Source organism: Telmatherina bonti, assembly GCF_933228915.1.
Source record: "Telmatherina bonti genome assembly, chromosome: 18".
NCBI lineage: Eukaryota > Metazoa > Chordata > Actinopteri > Atheriniformes > Telmatherinidae > Telmatherina > Telmatherina bonti.
The window spans coordinates 35455148-35470078 of record NC_136616.1 but is presented as its reverse complement, the minus strand read 5'-3'; the positions used below and the strand labels follow the sequence as shown (position 1 = coordinate 35470078).

The 14931-nt window shown below is 40.6% G+C and overlaps 1 protein-coding gene across 1 annotated transcript in view; it reads left to right on the top strand.

The window, feature by feature from the left end:
• LOC306769306 (uncharacterized protein) overlaps window positions 1–14931 on the top strand; it is a 30628-nt gene that overhangs the window by 14551 nt on the left and 1146 nt on the right. Inside the window, exons 14-19 of the mRNA XM_079257872.1 lie at window positions 182–221; window positions 306–357; window positions 3297–3408; window positions 5933–6016; window positions 7577–7694; window positions 13863–13953. Of these exons, the coding sequence (XP_079113998.1) occupies window positions 182–221; window positions 306–357; window positions 3297–3408; window positions 5933–6016; window positions 7577–7694; window positions 13863–13953 (497 nt within the window). The remainder of the gene's footprint in view (window positions 1–181; window positions 222–305; window positions 358–3296; window positions 3409–5932; window positions 6017–7576; window positions 7695–13862; window positions 13954–14931) is intronic.

The following is a 14931-nucleotide window of genomic DNA, read 5'->3' as shown; positions in this document are numbered from 1 at the left end:
TCGCTGAAGGAGGGGAGTTTTCCTCAGATAAGAGGGGCTGTGACCTCTTCAGCCACATTTGGGTTTTGTTTCTGGTGACGGCTTCACCTCGCTGTGAACTCTGCAGTCTGTAGGAGAGGAAGTTAGCTGCTGCTCCACCAGCAGAACATCAACTTGTTGTCTCGCTTCCTCCCAAACGCAGCTCCGGGACTGACGGGCATCGTGGCCGGACGGCCCAAAGTGTGAGTAAGCAGCAGAAACTCTCCCAGTAAACATGTCAGGGTTCAACTTGCTGCATGTTTTTATGGTTTTGTTGTGTCTTACAGGTCTCCTGTCCTGAAGCCCTTCTTCTTCTTACACCCCAAATCTCAGCTGAAGGTCAGTTTGATATCATTAAAAAAAAAACTTTATTAAACTTTCTGACTCGTCAAACATCACGTGGCCATGTGTCATGTTGTCCTGGATTGGACCCTCTTCTTCACCTTCTGGCTGTCTTAGTTCCTGATGCGATGAATTTTACTCCATATTAACATGAAAGCATCACACAGTTGCTGCTTATCCATGATGAGAATCTCCTGTTCCACCCAAGCAGCAACCTCCAGCGGTTAAAAGTGAAGCCTATGTGGAAGTGTATAAACCTGCAGTCCCCCCTTCATCCACTAGGGGCTGCAAAACAGAGCAAATCCCCATAGACTCCCATGTTGAAAAGACCAACTTCACAGCAGAAATAAACATGTTTAGAGCCGAAATAAACATGTTTACAACAGGAATAAACATGTTTACAGTAGAAATAAACATGTTTACAGCAGGAATAAACATGTTTACAGTAGAAATAAACATGTTTACAGCAGGAATAAACATGTTTACAGCAGGAATAAACATGTTTACAGCAGGAATAAACATGTTTACAGCAGGAATAAACATGTTTACAGTAGAAATAAACATGTTTACAGCAGGAATAAACATGTTTACAGCAGGAATAAACATGTTTACAGTAGAAATAAACATGTTTACAGCAGGAATAAACATGTTTACAGCAGAAATAAACATGTTTACAGTAGAAATAAACATGTTTACAGCAGGAATAAACATATTTACAGCAGGAATAAACATGTTTACAGCAGAAATAAACATGTTTACAGCCTGGTTCAAAAATCCATTTTAGATTTAATAGGTCAGGTTTACCTTCATGACAACTGTGGGGGGGAGTGAATTTTTTTCTAACTCGCCCGTTTAAAAGTAATTTAATCTCAAAGTTTGGCATATTTAGGGGCGTGTCCTTTTGATTGACAGGTACCCGATCTCCCGCTTCAAGTCAGAAGAACGTAGAACAACCGCGGTTTTTAGCCGGTTAACAACGTGACTTAGCTTTAGCCCGCTTACCTCCGTTAGCTGGTTAGCTCCTGTTAGCTCCAGGTTTGCTCGGTTAGCTATTAGATACAGAAAGCTCGGAGTTCGCACGACGTCAATCATCCACCATGACGCTCACAGCCCCCCTCTCAGCTCCACCTCTTTGCCCATATTTGTATTTTCCGGGCGAGACAACGTGCATGCTCCTGCCAAGATGGTGATGGTAGGAACCGCCCACCGAGCTTCAACTCAGCTCTTCAGAAACCTACGGGTGACGTCACGGAGGCTCCGCCCATCTTTTATATACAGTTTATGGTTCCACCACATCATGATGAGAATCTCCCGTTCCACCACATCCCAAAGCTGCTCTGCTGGACTGAGATCTGGTGACTGTGGAGGCCGTTGGAGGACAGTGAACTCATCATCATGGTGGAGATGATGTGAGCTTTGTGACATGGTGCATCATCCTGCTGGAAGTTTCCATCAGAAGATGATACACTGTGCTCAGAAAGGGATGGACATGGTCAGCAGCAGGACTCAGTTCACTTCAGTTCAGCCATATTTGTATTGCATCATTTCACAACAGCCAATAATGTCACCTCAGAGCTTTATAGTCACATCTATTCAAGTTTATAAGAATTAGTTGAGTGAAAGAAAGCTAATAGACTGCCTCAAAACTTGACTCTGATCCAAATCCCCCATCCGGAGCTGCACGGGGCGACAGTGGGAAGGAAAAGAAAACACTCTCCACTGGTTAGGGTGGAGAGGACAGGAAAGAAAGACTGTTACGCCCCCTTGCAGGGGTGCAACCTGACAACCACAGATGGAGACAAGACAAGTATAGAGGGTTGTAACATTTATTTACAGGTCTTGGATATGGCAGGATTATGGAACCTGTGGGAGAGGATGGGACATTAGGCTGTGCCAAAATCAAAGAAAACAACAAAACAAAATGAGGCCTATCTCAGACTCTACCTGTAAACCAAAACAAAACCAAATAAACTCCTATCTAACTGATCTAATAACCAGAACTTGACCAAAACATATACAAGGGGTGGCAACAGCCTTACCTGGTCCTCATGCCTCCCCACATACCTGTTCCACCACGCCATGAACAAACAAAGGCAAAACAGAAGAGAGTGGCGGCCTCCAGGTGCTGCTCTTTTAAAGGGCGAGCTCTAGTGCTGATTGGAGCATCTGAATTTGAACCAGCCAATAAAACCCAGGGTAGGCAGATCTCCACTTCAGCTACTTGGAAACACCTGGAGAGATAACGGGGATGACAAGTTTGTACAAGTGGAAGTGATGCACGTAACAAAGACCAACAACTTAGATCCAGGAAGACCTGCAGAAAGAGGAGAAATATGTTAATATTGTTGTGTTTCTACATGGAAGATGAGGAGCTGAGATGAAAAGCAAGAGCTCAGTGCATCATGGCGGTCTAACCCTGCTGAGGAATAACTAAGGGATGGCTAAGCCCCCTAACTGTAAGATTCTGGCTGTGGTGGTTAAACCATGTCATGTCGGCACCAGACTGAAGCGTTGGTCCTGGCGGCAGGATGGATCCATGTTGTCATGGATCCATGAATGTGGAGCTGAAATGGAGAGTCATCAGACCAGTTTCTCCATCTTCTATTGTCCAGTTCTGGTGAGTCTGTGGGAATTGTAGCCTCAGTTTCCTGTTCTTACTGACAGGAGGGAACCCGCTGTGGTCTTCTGCTGCTGGAGACCATCTGCTTCCATGCTGGACCTGTTGTGTGGTCAGAGATGATGTTCTGCATGTCTTGGTTGGAACCAGTGCTTATTAAACTTCCTCTTGCCTTTCCCCAACCAGTCTGTCCATTTTCCCAGTAATCCCAGTTTCTAAAATACCCAACCCAACAACCGTGTTACATTTAAAGTCACTTAAATTCACTTTCGTCTTCATTCTGACAGTGTCTACAGTAATAAACGTTAATGACCGGCAGGTGGACATTCACATCGGTGGACAGCTGGTTGAGTCCCTTACGGAGGCGGTACCAGACACACCTGAGCAGGACGAAGCTCCGCCCACCTCAGCTGAAGACGTACCTGACACAGGTTAACAAGTCTAATTTTATTTATGAACCAATATTGAGAGCAAGGATAATAAAGAAAGGTTTAAGGCAGGGTGCCCAAAGTCGGTCCTCAAGGGCCGCTGGTCTGCAAGTGTCCCTTGTATCCCTGCTCCAACGCACCTGGCTTTAAATGGATCCAACAGCCAATGAGGTTCTGCACAATGACTGATTAGTTTGAGTTATTTGTGTTGGAGCAGGAACACATGGAAAACCTGCAGGATTGTGGCCCTCGAGGACCAGACCTGGACACCCCTAGTTCAAGGCTTTAGTCCTGGAAAGATCATGCAATTCTGTTTCCAGGTTTTATGAAGTCATGAAGTTTTTGTTTCCATCCTTCGTCAGATGGTTCTGAAGGTCCTTGAAGAGATTTGAGAAAGTTTCAAGGGTCCTTGAAAAGACTGATAGACTTCCGAATGGTACAGAGTTTCTAGAGGAAACAAACAATCCCTGAAGACTTCCAGGGACACTTTAAACGTCTTCACGGACTCCATCAATTTTTTTTTTTTTTTACAGGTGTTAAGGGAGTTTAGATCGTCCCTGAAGAGACGAGTAGTAGATACTAGGGCAGCGCCACCTTTGGTATGAATGGGGATATATTATTCAGATTGGTTCGGCTAGTTTGACCAATGTGCAGCGTGAATGCAATACACCCCCCTACAACTGAGCCAAGTCCCCAATCAGACTGAGTCTAGCAGACTATCCTGATGTGAATGCACCCTAAGTCACATTAACAACTCATTTACACATAGATGAAACCAGGGGTCAGGACCACCATGACCATTTTCTTCATTTATCAAAGAAAGTTGGGATTTTTACCAGTTAAACCATCAATGCAGAGATAAATATGTGAAACCTTTTTTTTTTTTATCACACATAAACAACAAAATTTGTACAAATCTTATTAATAGTTATGATTTGGCAGCGAGAGAAGCTGATTTTGGGCATGTTGGTGTCTTGTCACAGCTGCGAGCTGAATCCACCAAAAAGCACTTTATCCTCCTAATGATGTTTCTGACATGATTCCAGCTTTGCATGGAGAAGATGCAGGAAAATGACCGATCTGATCATCACACAATGATCACTACTCAGCCGTCATGCGGTGGTGGGGGGTCACCAACAACCTCTTCTTGGGGGTTGTGACTCAAAAAGTTGGAGAGCCGCCGTTCTAAAGGTCCATTTCTGCTCCCTTATATGCAAGAATGGGGAATGTGAACAACATGTGAATGTACAGTTTTTATGACAGTAATTTGATTTACACATGCTCCATGTGTACATGCACATGTGAACCGCATGTGCATGATTTTTTTTAACATTTTGATCAAATCCATGTTTTTCCACATCTGATTGACATGTGACAACTACATGCGAACCACACACAACATTTTAATGTTAGCCACATGTGAATCACATGGTATATGTGAACCACATACAATTCCCATGCTCATGCATGTGAACCACATGTGCAAATGGGTTTTTGGAACCTTTTAATGTGATCCACATGTGACGAATATGTGAATCACACGTGCTCACATGTATTCACATGCATTTAACATGTGAACTACCTTAGTTTGACACATATGAACCACATCTGGGCGGCTGTAGATCAGGAAGAAGAGCCGTCGTCTTTCAGTTGGAAAGTTAGGAGGCCGGTTCCCATGACTACATGCCAAATGTCCTCGGACAAGACACTGAACCCCAAGCTGCCTCCCAATGTGCCAGTCGGAGTACGAGTGTGTAGTACGAGTGTGTCTGTGTGAATGTGACAAGCGCTTTGATGGTCTGCATGACTGGAAAAGCGCTATATAAGTACAAGTCCATTTACATCAGATTCACATGTGAATCACATGTAAACCACATGTACAAACATGTTTACATGTTCTTTACATGTGTCAAACACAACGTGATAATGTACATACACATTTGGTTTACATGTTTGTATACATTTGGTTCACATGTGGTTTTTCTGTTCGGAAGACCTTACACAAACCCTCAGATCGAGGTTGTTGGAAAGATTTAGACCTCCACACACTCTGATTGGTTTTTTATTTATGTGTTTGTGCATTCCTGAGAAGGACAAGGTGAACCTTTTTTTTTTCAGCCCTTTAAGCAGCTCTTTCCTCAAATCATCCAGAATAACGCTCCACAGACACTTACAAACGTCCACCTCAACCGCATCCTCACTGAGATGCTCACATAAAGGAAGTTTAGTGTTACTGTGGCTCATTTCTCCTGCAGGCTGTGAAATGTAAAAATGTGAATGAAAATCATCTCGAGAGCTGAAGGTGGCTTTGAGAAGCTTTTAATCTCCTCATCAACCATTCAGAGACATTTTATATGGACATTTGGGAAATTTCAAGGCTTTCCACCATCCCTGAGTGGCTGAGCTGAAGGAGGTGTATTAAAAAGGGTCACATTGCTGCCAGGAAGTAAACAGACTCATTGTGTGTTTGCCTGTTTTTATCACCATTAATTCAGCCAACAAACAAGTTTTTCTGGACTCTGTTCAGACCTGCCCAGTGGACCACACAGCTACAGACTGGAGGATCTGGCATACACAAGAAGTGGCGACAAAGGAGACTCGGCAAACATCGGTGAGAGCCAGTAATCCCAAACACCAGTCTTCTTTATGTCTGTAGGTGGTTACGGCTTCTTTTTAAAGAAATTTAGTTTCTTTTTCATACGAACAAATAAAAGCTTGAATGTTTTTAGACACAGTTGATTTTTTTCCATCATGTTACTTTCTAAAAGCCTTGTTTCACGTCATTATGGCCATGTTTATATGAGTTTTAATCCTCTTTCATTGAAAAATTACCATATAAACACCTAATTCTAAATGAAAAAGTCCATTCAGAATTAAGCGTAATTACGAAGTGGCTGGTTTGTTCGCATTTTAAATCCGAACTGATAAATTCCTGTCATGTAAATGTTAATTTGGCTCGAAGTTAAGTCCGATCATTCTGTGCAAGCCCGTTACCTCCGTCCTGATGACGCACATATTTTGCGTGAGTTGTTTAGCCTCCCGTCTTCGGTCGTCTATCTTCCTTCTCCTTCTCAGCTGCTGAAAAGAAGTGAAGTAGTGTGCTCGTGTTGAGCTGGTGCTTCAAAATAACGGCAAAACTGGTATTTATTATGTAGTTTTCCATGTTATGATCGAAAAGACGAGAAACAGGAAGCAAACTTTATTTTAGGTAGATTTGGTCAATACGTCACATTCGCCCAATGTCCAGTCAGAACCCTTCCCAACCTGCCGATCTATAGCAGAACTAAGTAACGTGTTTCATATAATTTCCATGTAAACCCACAGAACAATACTGTTTCTCATAATTATTTACTTCTGAATTTAAAAAATCACCATGTAACCATATCTAATATTAGTAAAATGAAGTTTATTTAGCTTATCTTCTCGACTTGGTTAGCTATTACCAACAACCAGATGTTTTTTCTGAAGAGAATTAACAAAAAGTGCCAAAAAAAAAAAAAAGGCCCAAAGACCAGTTCTGGAGATGGTAATCATCTGTTAAAACTCATCACATCTATCCCATTAGGTTTGCATTACATGAAGGCGTGTCAACCATGACCATAAAAATCTGCAAACAGCAAAAAAATCCATTTAGTAACTGGACCTGTCACGTTTATATGCACTAAAGAAATTCAGTAATATTAAAACCATGGTCTGCATTTCCTAGTCTGTTATCGTGAATCAAGAAGTCTCAAAGTTCCTGTTATGTCCAGAACATCTGGCTTTGTTTTGTTAAACGGAAAGATGACTACGGTTTTAGCGTTTAGCGCTGTGCTAACGTCGGACACAATAAGCTGAAAAACAGGCTGAACAAAAGTCTGCTCTTTATCCGGTTTATGGAATAATCAGATTTTTCAAGTGATGATTTTGACTACAGGTGCCCAAAGTCAGTCCCGTGCAGGTTTTCGATGTTTCCCTGCCCCAACAAACTTTACTCAAATATTCAGTATCAGTATCTCTCTGGGTGTTCACTGGAATGAAAACAAGGTTATGAACTGTTTGAAATGTTGATCAAAACTGGTGGAAATCTTGTAGAAAATGTCAAAGCTGGTGAAAAATGATGTGGTTTCTTTTCAACAAATGAAAGATAAGGAGGCCACAGTGAGATAAATCTCTCTTATTCTTTCTTCAGGGGTCATCGCCCGTCATCCCCTCTTCTACCCTTACCTGAAGAAACACCTGACTTCCTCTGTGGTGGAGGAATACTTCTCCCATCTGATCGAGCCAGGAGTTCACGACTCTGTCAAACGGTGAGCAGAGAAATGAAAAAAATCACCACTACAGGTTCAGCAGGAACATGTTGAACAGGGACCTCTGGGTGGTCAGATGTTCCTCACAACCAACACCACACGCAACACAAACTGGAAACAGCTGGGACGATATTACGGCCACATTCACCTCCACAGCCTCTCGTTTCTTCTTTGTGTAGCAAGTTTAAACCATGTCTCAAGACTTTAATCGACATGTCTTAACAGTAGAACTGCAGAGAGTTTATTTACTTTTATTTTTACAGTTTTACACCATCAGATCAGTAATCTTCTTTAAAAATATAACGAACCATTATGTCCTACCAGCTGTATCTACAGTCTTTGCAGAGGTCTTTTTTTTATTCCACTCAATAGGGTAACAAGGAAATGTTTAGTGGCGTCACCCTCTCAATGTGGCATGGATCAGCTGTAGGTGTCAAGCTGGCGGTGAGGAAGGTGAAGGTGTGGACCCAAATGCAGAGATGAGCAACCAGGGATGCAGGTTTAGGAGGGATTTATTCCAACTAAAAGACTCAGGGGACTAACAACAAACAAAATGATCCCGCAACCAAGAACTGAAACTGAGGGGTATAAATACACCGGGGAACCAAACAAGAAACAACTGAATGAACTGAAACAAGACCAGGTGAACTCAATAAACAGGAAATCAATACAGCTAAACAACAAACAGGAAAAACTACAAAATAAAACAGGAAACCTGAAACTAAGGCACAAACCACATCATGACAGTAGGTTCCAGTAATGGTGTGAATGACATCACAGATAAGCATTCCCAATCAACCCACTCTCATCAAATAAATCAATTTTTATAAATAAAGTTTAATTCAACAACATATCCTCCACCATCATCATGTACAAATCGGACATCTGGATTCGGAAGTGAACGCTGAGCTCTGCACTTCCTTTTGGTGGATATGTTGCCTAGCAACCGTACCAGAGTAAGAGACACATGAGGGTTTGAGAACAGTGATGTTTGAAACAGACGCACCTACTTTAATCTGTTAAGGGAGCATTAAGAAGCTTTACACACATTCATACTTAACTTTTAAATTAACCCTGGTTCACTTTCTCTAATAGAACGGTTCATTTGGAGCAATGTGAAAAGCCCATTGGAGCTCTGCTGTGGACCAAAAAAGGGAACTCCTGTCCATTTAAATCCTGAGGTCTCGGTTCACTTGTAAATGAACTCTGGTGCGATTCTCTTGTCGTGTGAAAGCAAACGGTTCATCCAGTGAATGATATAGAGAATGTAACGTAGAACCATATATTGTATATGAAAGATGGACGGCGCCTCCGTCACATCGTCTGTAGGTTTCTGAAGAGTAAGTAAGTCAGTAAATGTTTATTTATATAGCGCCTTTCAAGAAAAAGAATCACAAAGCACTACAGCAAAACACAAAAACTTTAAAACTACATAAAACATTAAAAAAAAAAAAAAAAAAACTAGGAACAAAACTAAAAGCAAGACAATAAAGATGTGTCTTAAGCTGCTTTTTAAGAGATCACTGACACAGATGACCTCAGACTAAGAGGGAGTTCCACAAAGAAGGCGCCACTGCTGAAAAGGCTCTGTCACCATTTGTTTTAAGCCGTGTTTGTAAAACAGTCAGCAGACCCTGGTCGGCAGATCTCAGTGATCTGCTGGTACAATATGGCTTTAAAAGGTCCCTAATATAGCCTGGAGCTTGGTCGTGTAGGGCTCTTTAAGTTAGAACAAGGATTTGTACTCTGTATGTAATGAGCAGCCAGTGCGGCTGGATCAGTAGCGGAGTGATGGGTGAATTTTGATGATCTAGTAAGTAGCCTTGCAGCGGCATTCTGGACAACCTGAAGACGAGCTGAGGAGCTGAACTGAAGCTCAGTAGGTGGTTCCCTCCGTTGCCATGTTCAAATCAATCAATCAAAGATACTTTATTTATCTCCAAGGGGAAATTCAAGGTTCAAGCCAGCTCATCCAAGGTTAGACATACAGACATTTACATTTGACAAGTTTACAGAACGGAACTGAAACTTAGGCCTCGCAGCCAGTTTTTACCGGCGCTGCCTTTGGCAACTTCACGCTTGTCATCACTCCAGGAAAACACAAAAGTGGGCTGAGAGGGGGGCTGTGGATGATTGATACCCAATCAAACTCTGAGTTGCGATAGCTAAGAGCTAACCAAGGTAACCTGTAGCTAATGGCAGCTAACCAATAAACGGAGGTAACTGGGCTAAAGCTAAGGCATGTTGTTAGCTGGCCAAAAACTGTAGCTGTGTTGCCCTCTGCCTTTAAACATTGGACACCTGTCAATCAGAAGGACACACCCCTAATTAAGCCCAATTAAATGATTTAATAACATCTAATGCATCATGACATCTTCCCCCAGTTGTCATGAAGGTAAAGCTGACCTTTTAAATGTTAAATAATATTTTGCTAGCTGTCAATATGTTTATTTCTGCTGCGAAAGTTTTTCTTTATTTTTATTTAACCTTTATTTCACCAGGAAAGTCCCATTGAGGTTAAGAACCTCTTTCTCAAGGGAGTCCTGGCCAAGAGGCAGCAGGCAATTTACATGGTACCACTTAAACAGAACAAATAATTAAAAGCAACTACACCTGAAGGAGGACATCTCAAAATCTCTAACTTTGGACTTAAATCCTTTCAAAGAAATAAGGTGGCCTTTTTTGAGGCCCTTGTAGATGAGAGGGAAACTGAAAGTTTTGGCACTTTCACACAGGCTCCACCTCGAAACGGGGGAGGTTTCTGCTTGCGTAGAACGTTTTTTGATCCAACATTGTGGATATCTTGGTGCCTCCTGCTGCTTGGACTTGGCAGATTCTGATGAAAACTGGAGCAGATTTGAACAGTAAAAGAAAAGTCAGGCATTTTCTTCTTGGTCAGTCGTTTCAGGCAGTATCGTCCCCTAGCAAGCAGTAGTTGTAACTCCATAATGTTCAGGCAGTGTGAAAGCAAACTGAACTAAAAGAACTAAAGAAATTTTTCATTATTTCCCACCTAATCAAACTTGGTCTCCCATTGAAAATAAATTGATTAGTCAGTAAGGAGAACTGTAACCAGAAACTCTGCTGAAAACATAATCAGCAAATTAATTATTAAACCCAACAAATATCAACCTAAACAAGATAACAGTCCTGTGGATAAACACTACTGTGAAGGGGACTTTAATGAACCAAAGAAGACCAGGACCAGGACCTCCACTGACCTCTCCATACAGATAATCAGCCTTTAATCATGCAGCAGAGACAACAAATCAAAACCAGATGTTTGACAGAAAGACTCCAACAGTCGAGCTTGTCTCAAACTGATCAGTCAGATATTTTTTAGTTCTTTAATTTATTGAGATTTACTTCTTTGTTTTTGCCGGAGTAGCAGGAGAATGGAAGCAGCAGTGGTGATAGACGATATCTTATTGAAGAATGTGGGCTAAAATACTCTTTAGAGGACTCTTTAATGTTTTACATGCAGTCTTTACATTAAGTTTAAGTCATTCAAAAAAATAGTTTAATTCATCTTTAATTTTGTCATTTAGTTTAAATATTTTCCTTCCATTGTTAAAGACAAAGCATTGTTTGGCTAATTTATCCAACGACAGCCTCATAAATCAACACAAAATCCATTTTAGTGATCAATCCATCTAATAAAGTTTAATGCGTACATGATGTATTTGAGCTTTGTTCAAGCTAAGATGGGTTTTAAACATCACCAGTAAAACTTATTGTTGAATGAAGTCTGTGGTTGAAGTTTTATTCCAAATGTTGTTCCATCTGAAAGAATGGAAAATGTCAGTAAATCCTCATTGACTCGATGATTTGTGGGTACAAACAGCAGGTGGTGCAAATGTTACAGCCGTCACCATTTAACACTGCAGAGGAAGAAACTGCAAGAATTCATGCACCTCAGGTCAGCCATTTTTATTGCCCATTTTAAGGGGTTTTGTGAGTCCTTGTTGAGTTAGATTATCAAGGAAAAATATACAAAAATACCGTCCAGGTCTTTATGTTTTGTCCACAAGCAGCCTGATTTGGTTTTAATCTTTTAAAATGACTTCAAGCAATAGTTCTACACACTCTCTGAAGGTCTTTTATTATTTTTCTTTGGGCATCGTCATGATTTTACACTCATTTATAGTTTAATCCCAGTACCTGACCATTCAAAGAGGCGTTTGTTTGTTACTCTGTGGTAAAAACTTTACTGTTTTTGGACTTGTTTTGGTCTAAACCAAGGATATCAAACAGTCCTCAAAGGCCACAAACCTGCAGGTTCTAGTTCTTCCCTGCTTCAGTCCACAAGATTAAAATCAAATAGATTCAACAGCTTCTTGTTAACTTTTCCCACAATGTCTGATTAATACATGCCAAACGTCTAAAATTTGCAGCGCAGTTGGTTTCAAGCATCAAAGTTTTTAGACGCCAGGTCTAAAACTTTTTACACTTGCAACACAACAGCTTTAGCTGTGTGGAAATTTTAGCTAAACGATACCCAACTTGATTTAAAATTGGTTCAGTGACCAGTTTTACAGACACCCAACAGCTCTGCATATGGAAATATTTACATTTCTCAGATTAAAATTGGATTAATCTTTATGTTTTCAGGCATAGACCTGCAGGTAATAGTGGAGCAGAAGTACGACTGGCAGACATTTATGCCCATGACTCAGCGCGGCATGTTAGCGATTAGCTTAATGACGAGCTGCATGCTGTAAATTTCACTGACCTGCATCTCCTCTCACACCTTCAAATACCTCACTGCCGCCACAGACGCTTCATTAGTGCACCTCCACCACTCGTTCACCCCCCAGGCGGTCCACACACACACACACACACACACACACACACAGGTTTGTTTTTATACTCCCATGGGGACAATGCACTCGGTAACAGCTAACAGCAGGGTTAGTTCAGGAGCCACATACAACACAGTTTTATCTCAGTAAAATAAAACCAATAAATAACTAAAATAATCATTTTTACCTTTGTTTTAATAAAGTAAACTATCAGGATGTTTTAGTTTCTTTCACTTTCTTTATGGAAACATATTTTGAACAACTTAAAATTTCCTGACAATTTTTTTTTTTGCAACTTTGTTGCACATTTATACATTTAATTTGATCATATTTATTTTAATATTTATCATTCTACATATTTTCTACATATCAATAATTTTAGATTTTTTTCATAATTTATAATTTTTTATAAAATCTTAATTTATTTCATACATTTTTAAGCTGCTTGTATAATTTTTTTGCTGTTATATTTATTTTATTTACATATGTGATTTTTATCTTTCATAATTTACACTTGCTGTAGAACTTTAAGTTAAAAATTTGTACAAAATCCCTAAACATTTTGTCCCAATTATCTGGAACTGAAAAATACAGCATCAGATCGACTAAAAGTCATTTTAGATGGACATGCGTATATGTTTCCACATCTGTGTCGTAATCCTGACTCACCTTGTAGGACGAACCGAAGATGTAACGGATATAAACAAATTATCTTCTAGCTTTAGAAATTTAAAAACAGTCACATGATCAAAAAAGATCTTAGTAAAATGCAGTGAATATCTTTATTACATTTACCAGACTGAACCAGTGGACCAGATCGGACCCTCTGTTTGGCCGGTTTTGGTTCCATCCATTTGACACCTCTGCCTGATGCTAAACCAGAATCTTATGCTAACCCCAAAACCGCGCTGAAACATCAAACATTTGTTTGTGTTTTTGTGGACCCCACTCGTACACATGGTTCCAATAACGCAGGTGTTCAGACAAGCTTCGGTCCTCGATGTGGACTTAAGTCCTGCGCACACACACACACACACACACACATCTAAATACTTCTAGACAGCACCACATACATGAAGAAGGTTAGTATGCACACACAAATAAATGCTGATTAAGCTGTTTTACGTGACACACATACTGACACACACTTCTTACAGTTAAAGAGAAAAACACACTTTTCACCAGTAAAACAAGCCACACACACACACACACACTAACGCGTAATAAACGGCCACACACACATGGTGCCAGCATGTGCTGGCAGACCTCTGCTTGCTCTTAACATATTTACTCGACTTTGCGGTCTCAGACGTGTGGAGGTTTCCGTTGCCGCGGTAACGGGTCTGGATTCTACTGTGCTTTGCAGATACACTCTGCCGGGGATCCACGGCCTCAACTTTGTCCTGCAGAGTTCGCTGGGAGGGGGAGGGGTGGCCTCGCTGCGCAGCGACCCCCAGGTAACACGCACACACTTGTTGACTTTAACCCAGACCAGGTTTAAACGCTGAAACCGCCTTCTGGTGGGAGTACACGCAGGCCTGCTTTCTTCCTCTTTGTTTCCTTCTCTTCAAGTTTTACATGTGCAGATGTTAAAAAAAAACACCTTTTTCCAGCAGCTCATCAACTGAGAAAGTTCAGCCATTGCAAACTGGTCGATGCACTGGTTTAACAGACGTGGGGGTGTGAGCCTCCTTTGTGTGAAAAAAAACCCCGTGCAGCCAATCCAACAATATTTCTCTTTTTCTTCTGATCTACATTTCATTTGGGAATAAAAGAAAAGAGCTGAACTAACAAACAATCCCAGGATGTTATAACACTTCGGTTTTTCAGAAGTGCATAAAACTCATTTAAACCGTTTTTCTCAGTATGTTCCAGTTCCAGTCATTTCAGGTGTTTTAATCTCCAAACATGTTTTTGAAGGACATTTAGATTTTTCATTTTCCTATATTTGACTTTTTACAAAAATTAAATGCAAAACCTCCATTCTATTGACCGAAGTGTAAAAAGTGTCAAATAAAAACAATGTAATTATTCTTAATATTTTACTCCCAGTCAAAGATAAACAACATTTAATGGAAAATATGTTTGAGTTTTCTTGTTAAAATAGGGAGTTATGTAACTTGTAACTTGATTTTTTTTTATTAGAGCTAAAGTTTAGGTAAAGATTTATGCTTTAAAAGTGGGAAAAATACGTATAACATTACTTTTATTGCAGTTTTTTTACGTGCAATTTTCCTGACGGTCGACCCCAAAGGATTAATTCAATAGATGTTTATTGTATTTTATGCATATGTCCCTCGCTGATGCTCGCAACAACCCAAGAAGGTTAGAAAGCTGAGATGTCCGTTGAAATCGCCATGAACAGGAAAATGATAACAATGCCAGAAAGAGTCGTTGCATGTTTGGCTGGTCCAGTCAAAGAGGAGAGAAGTCAC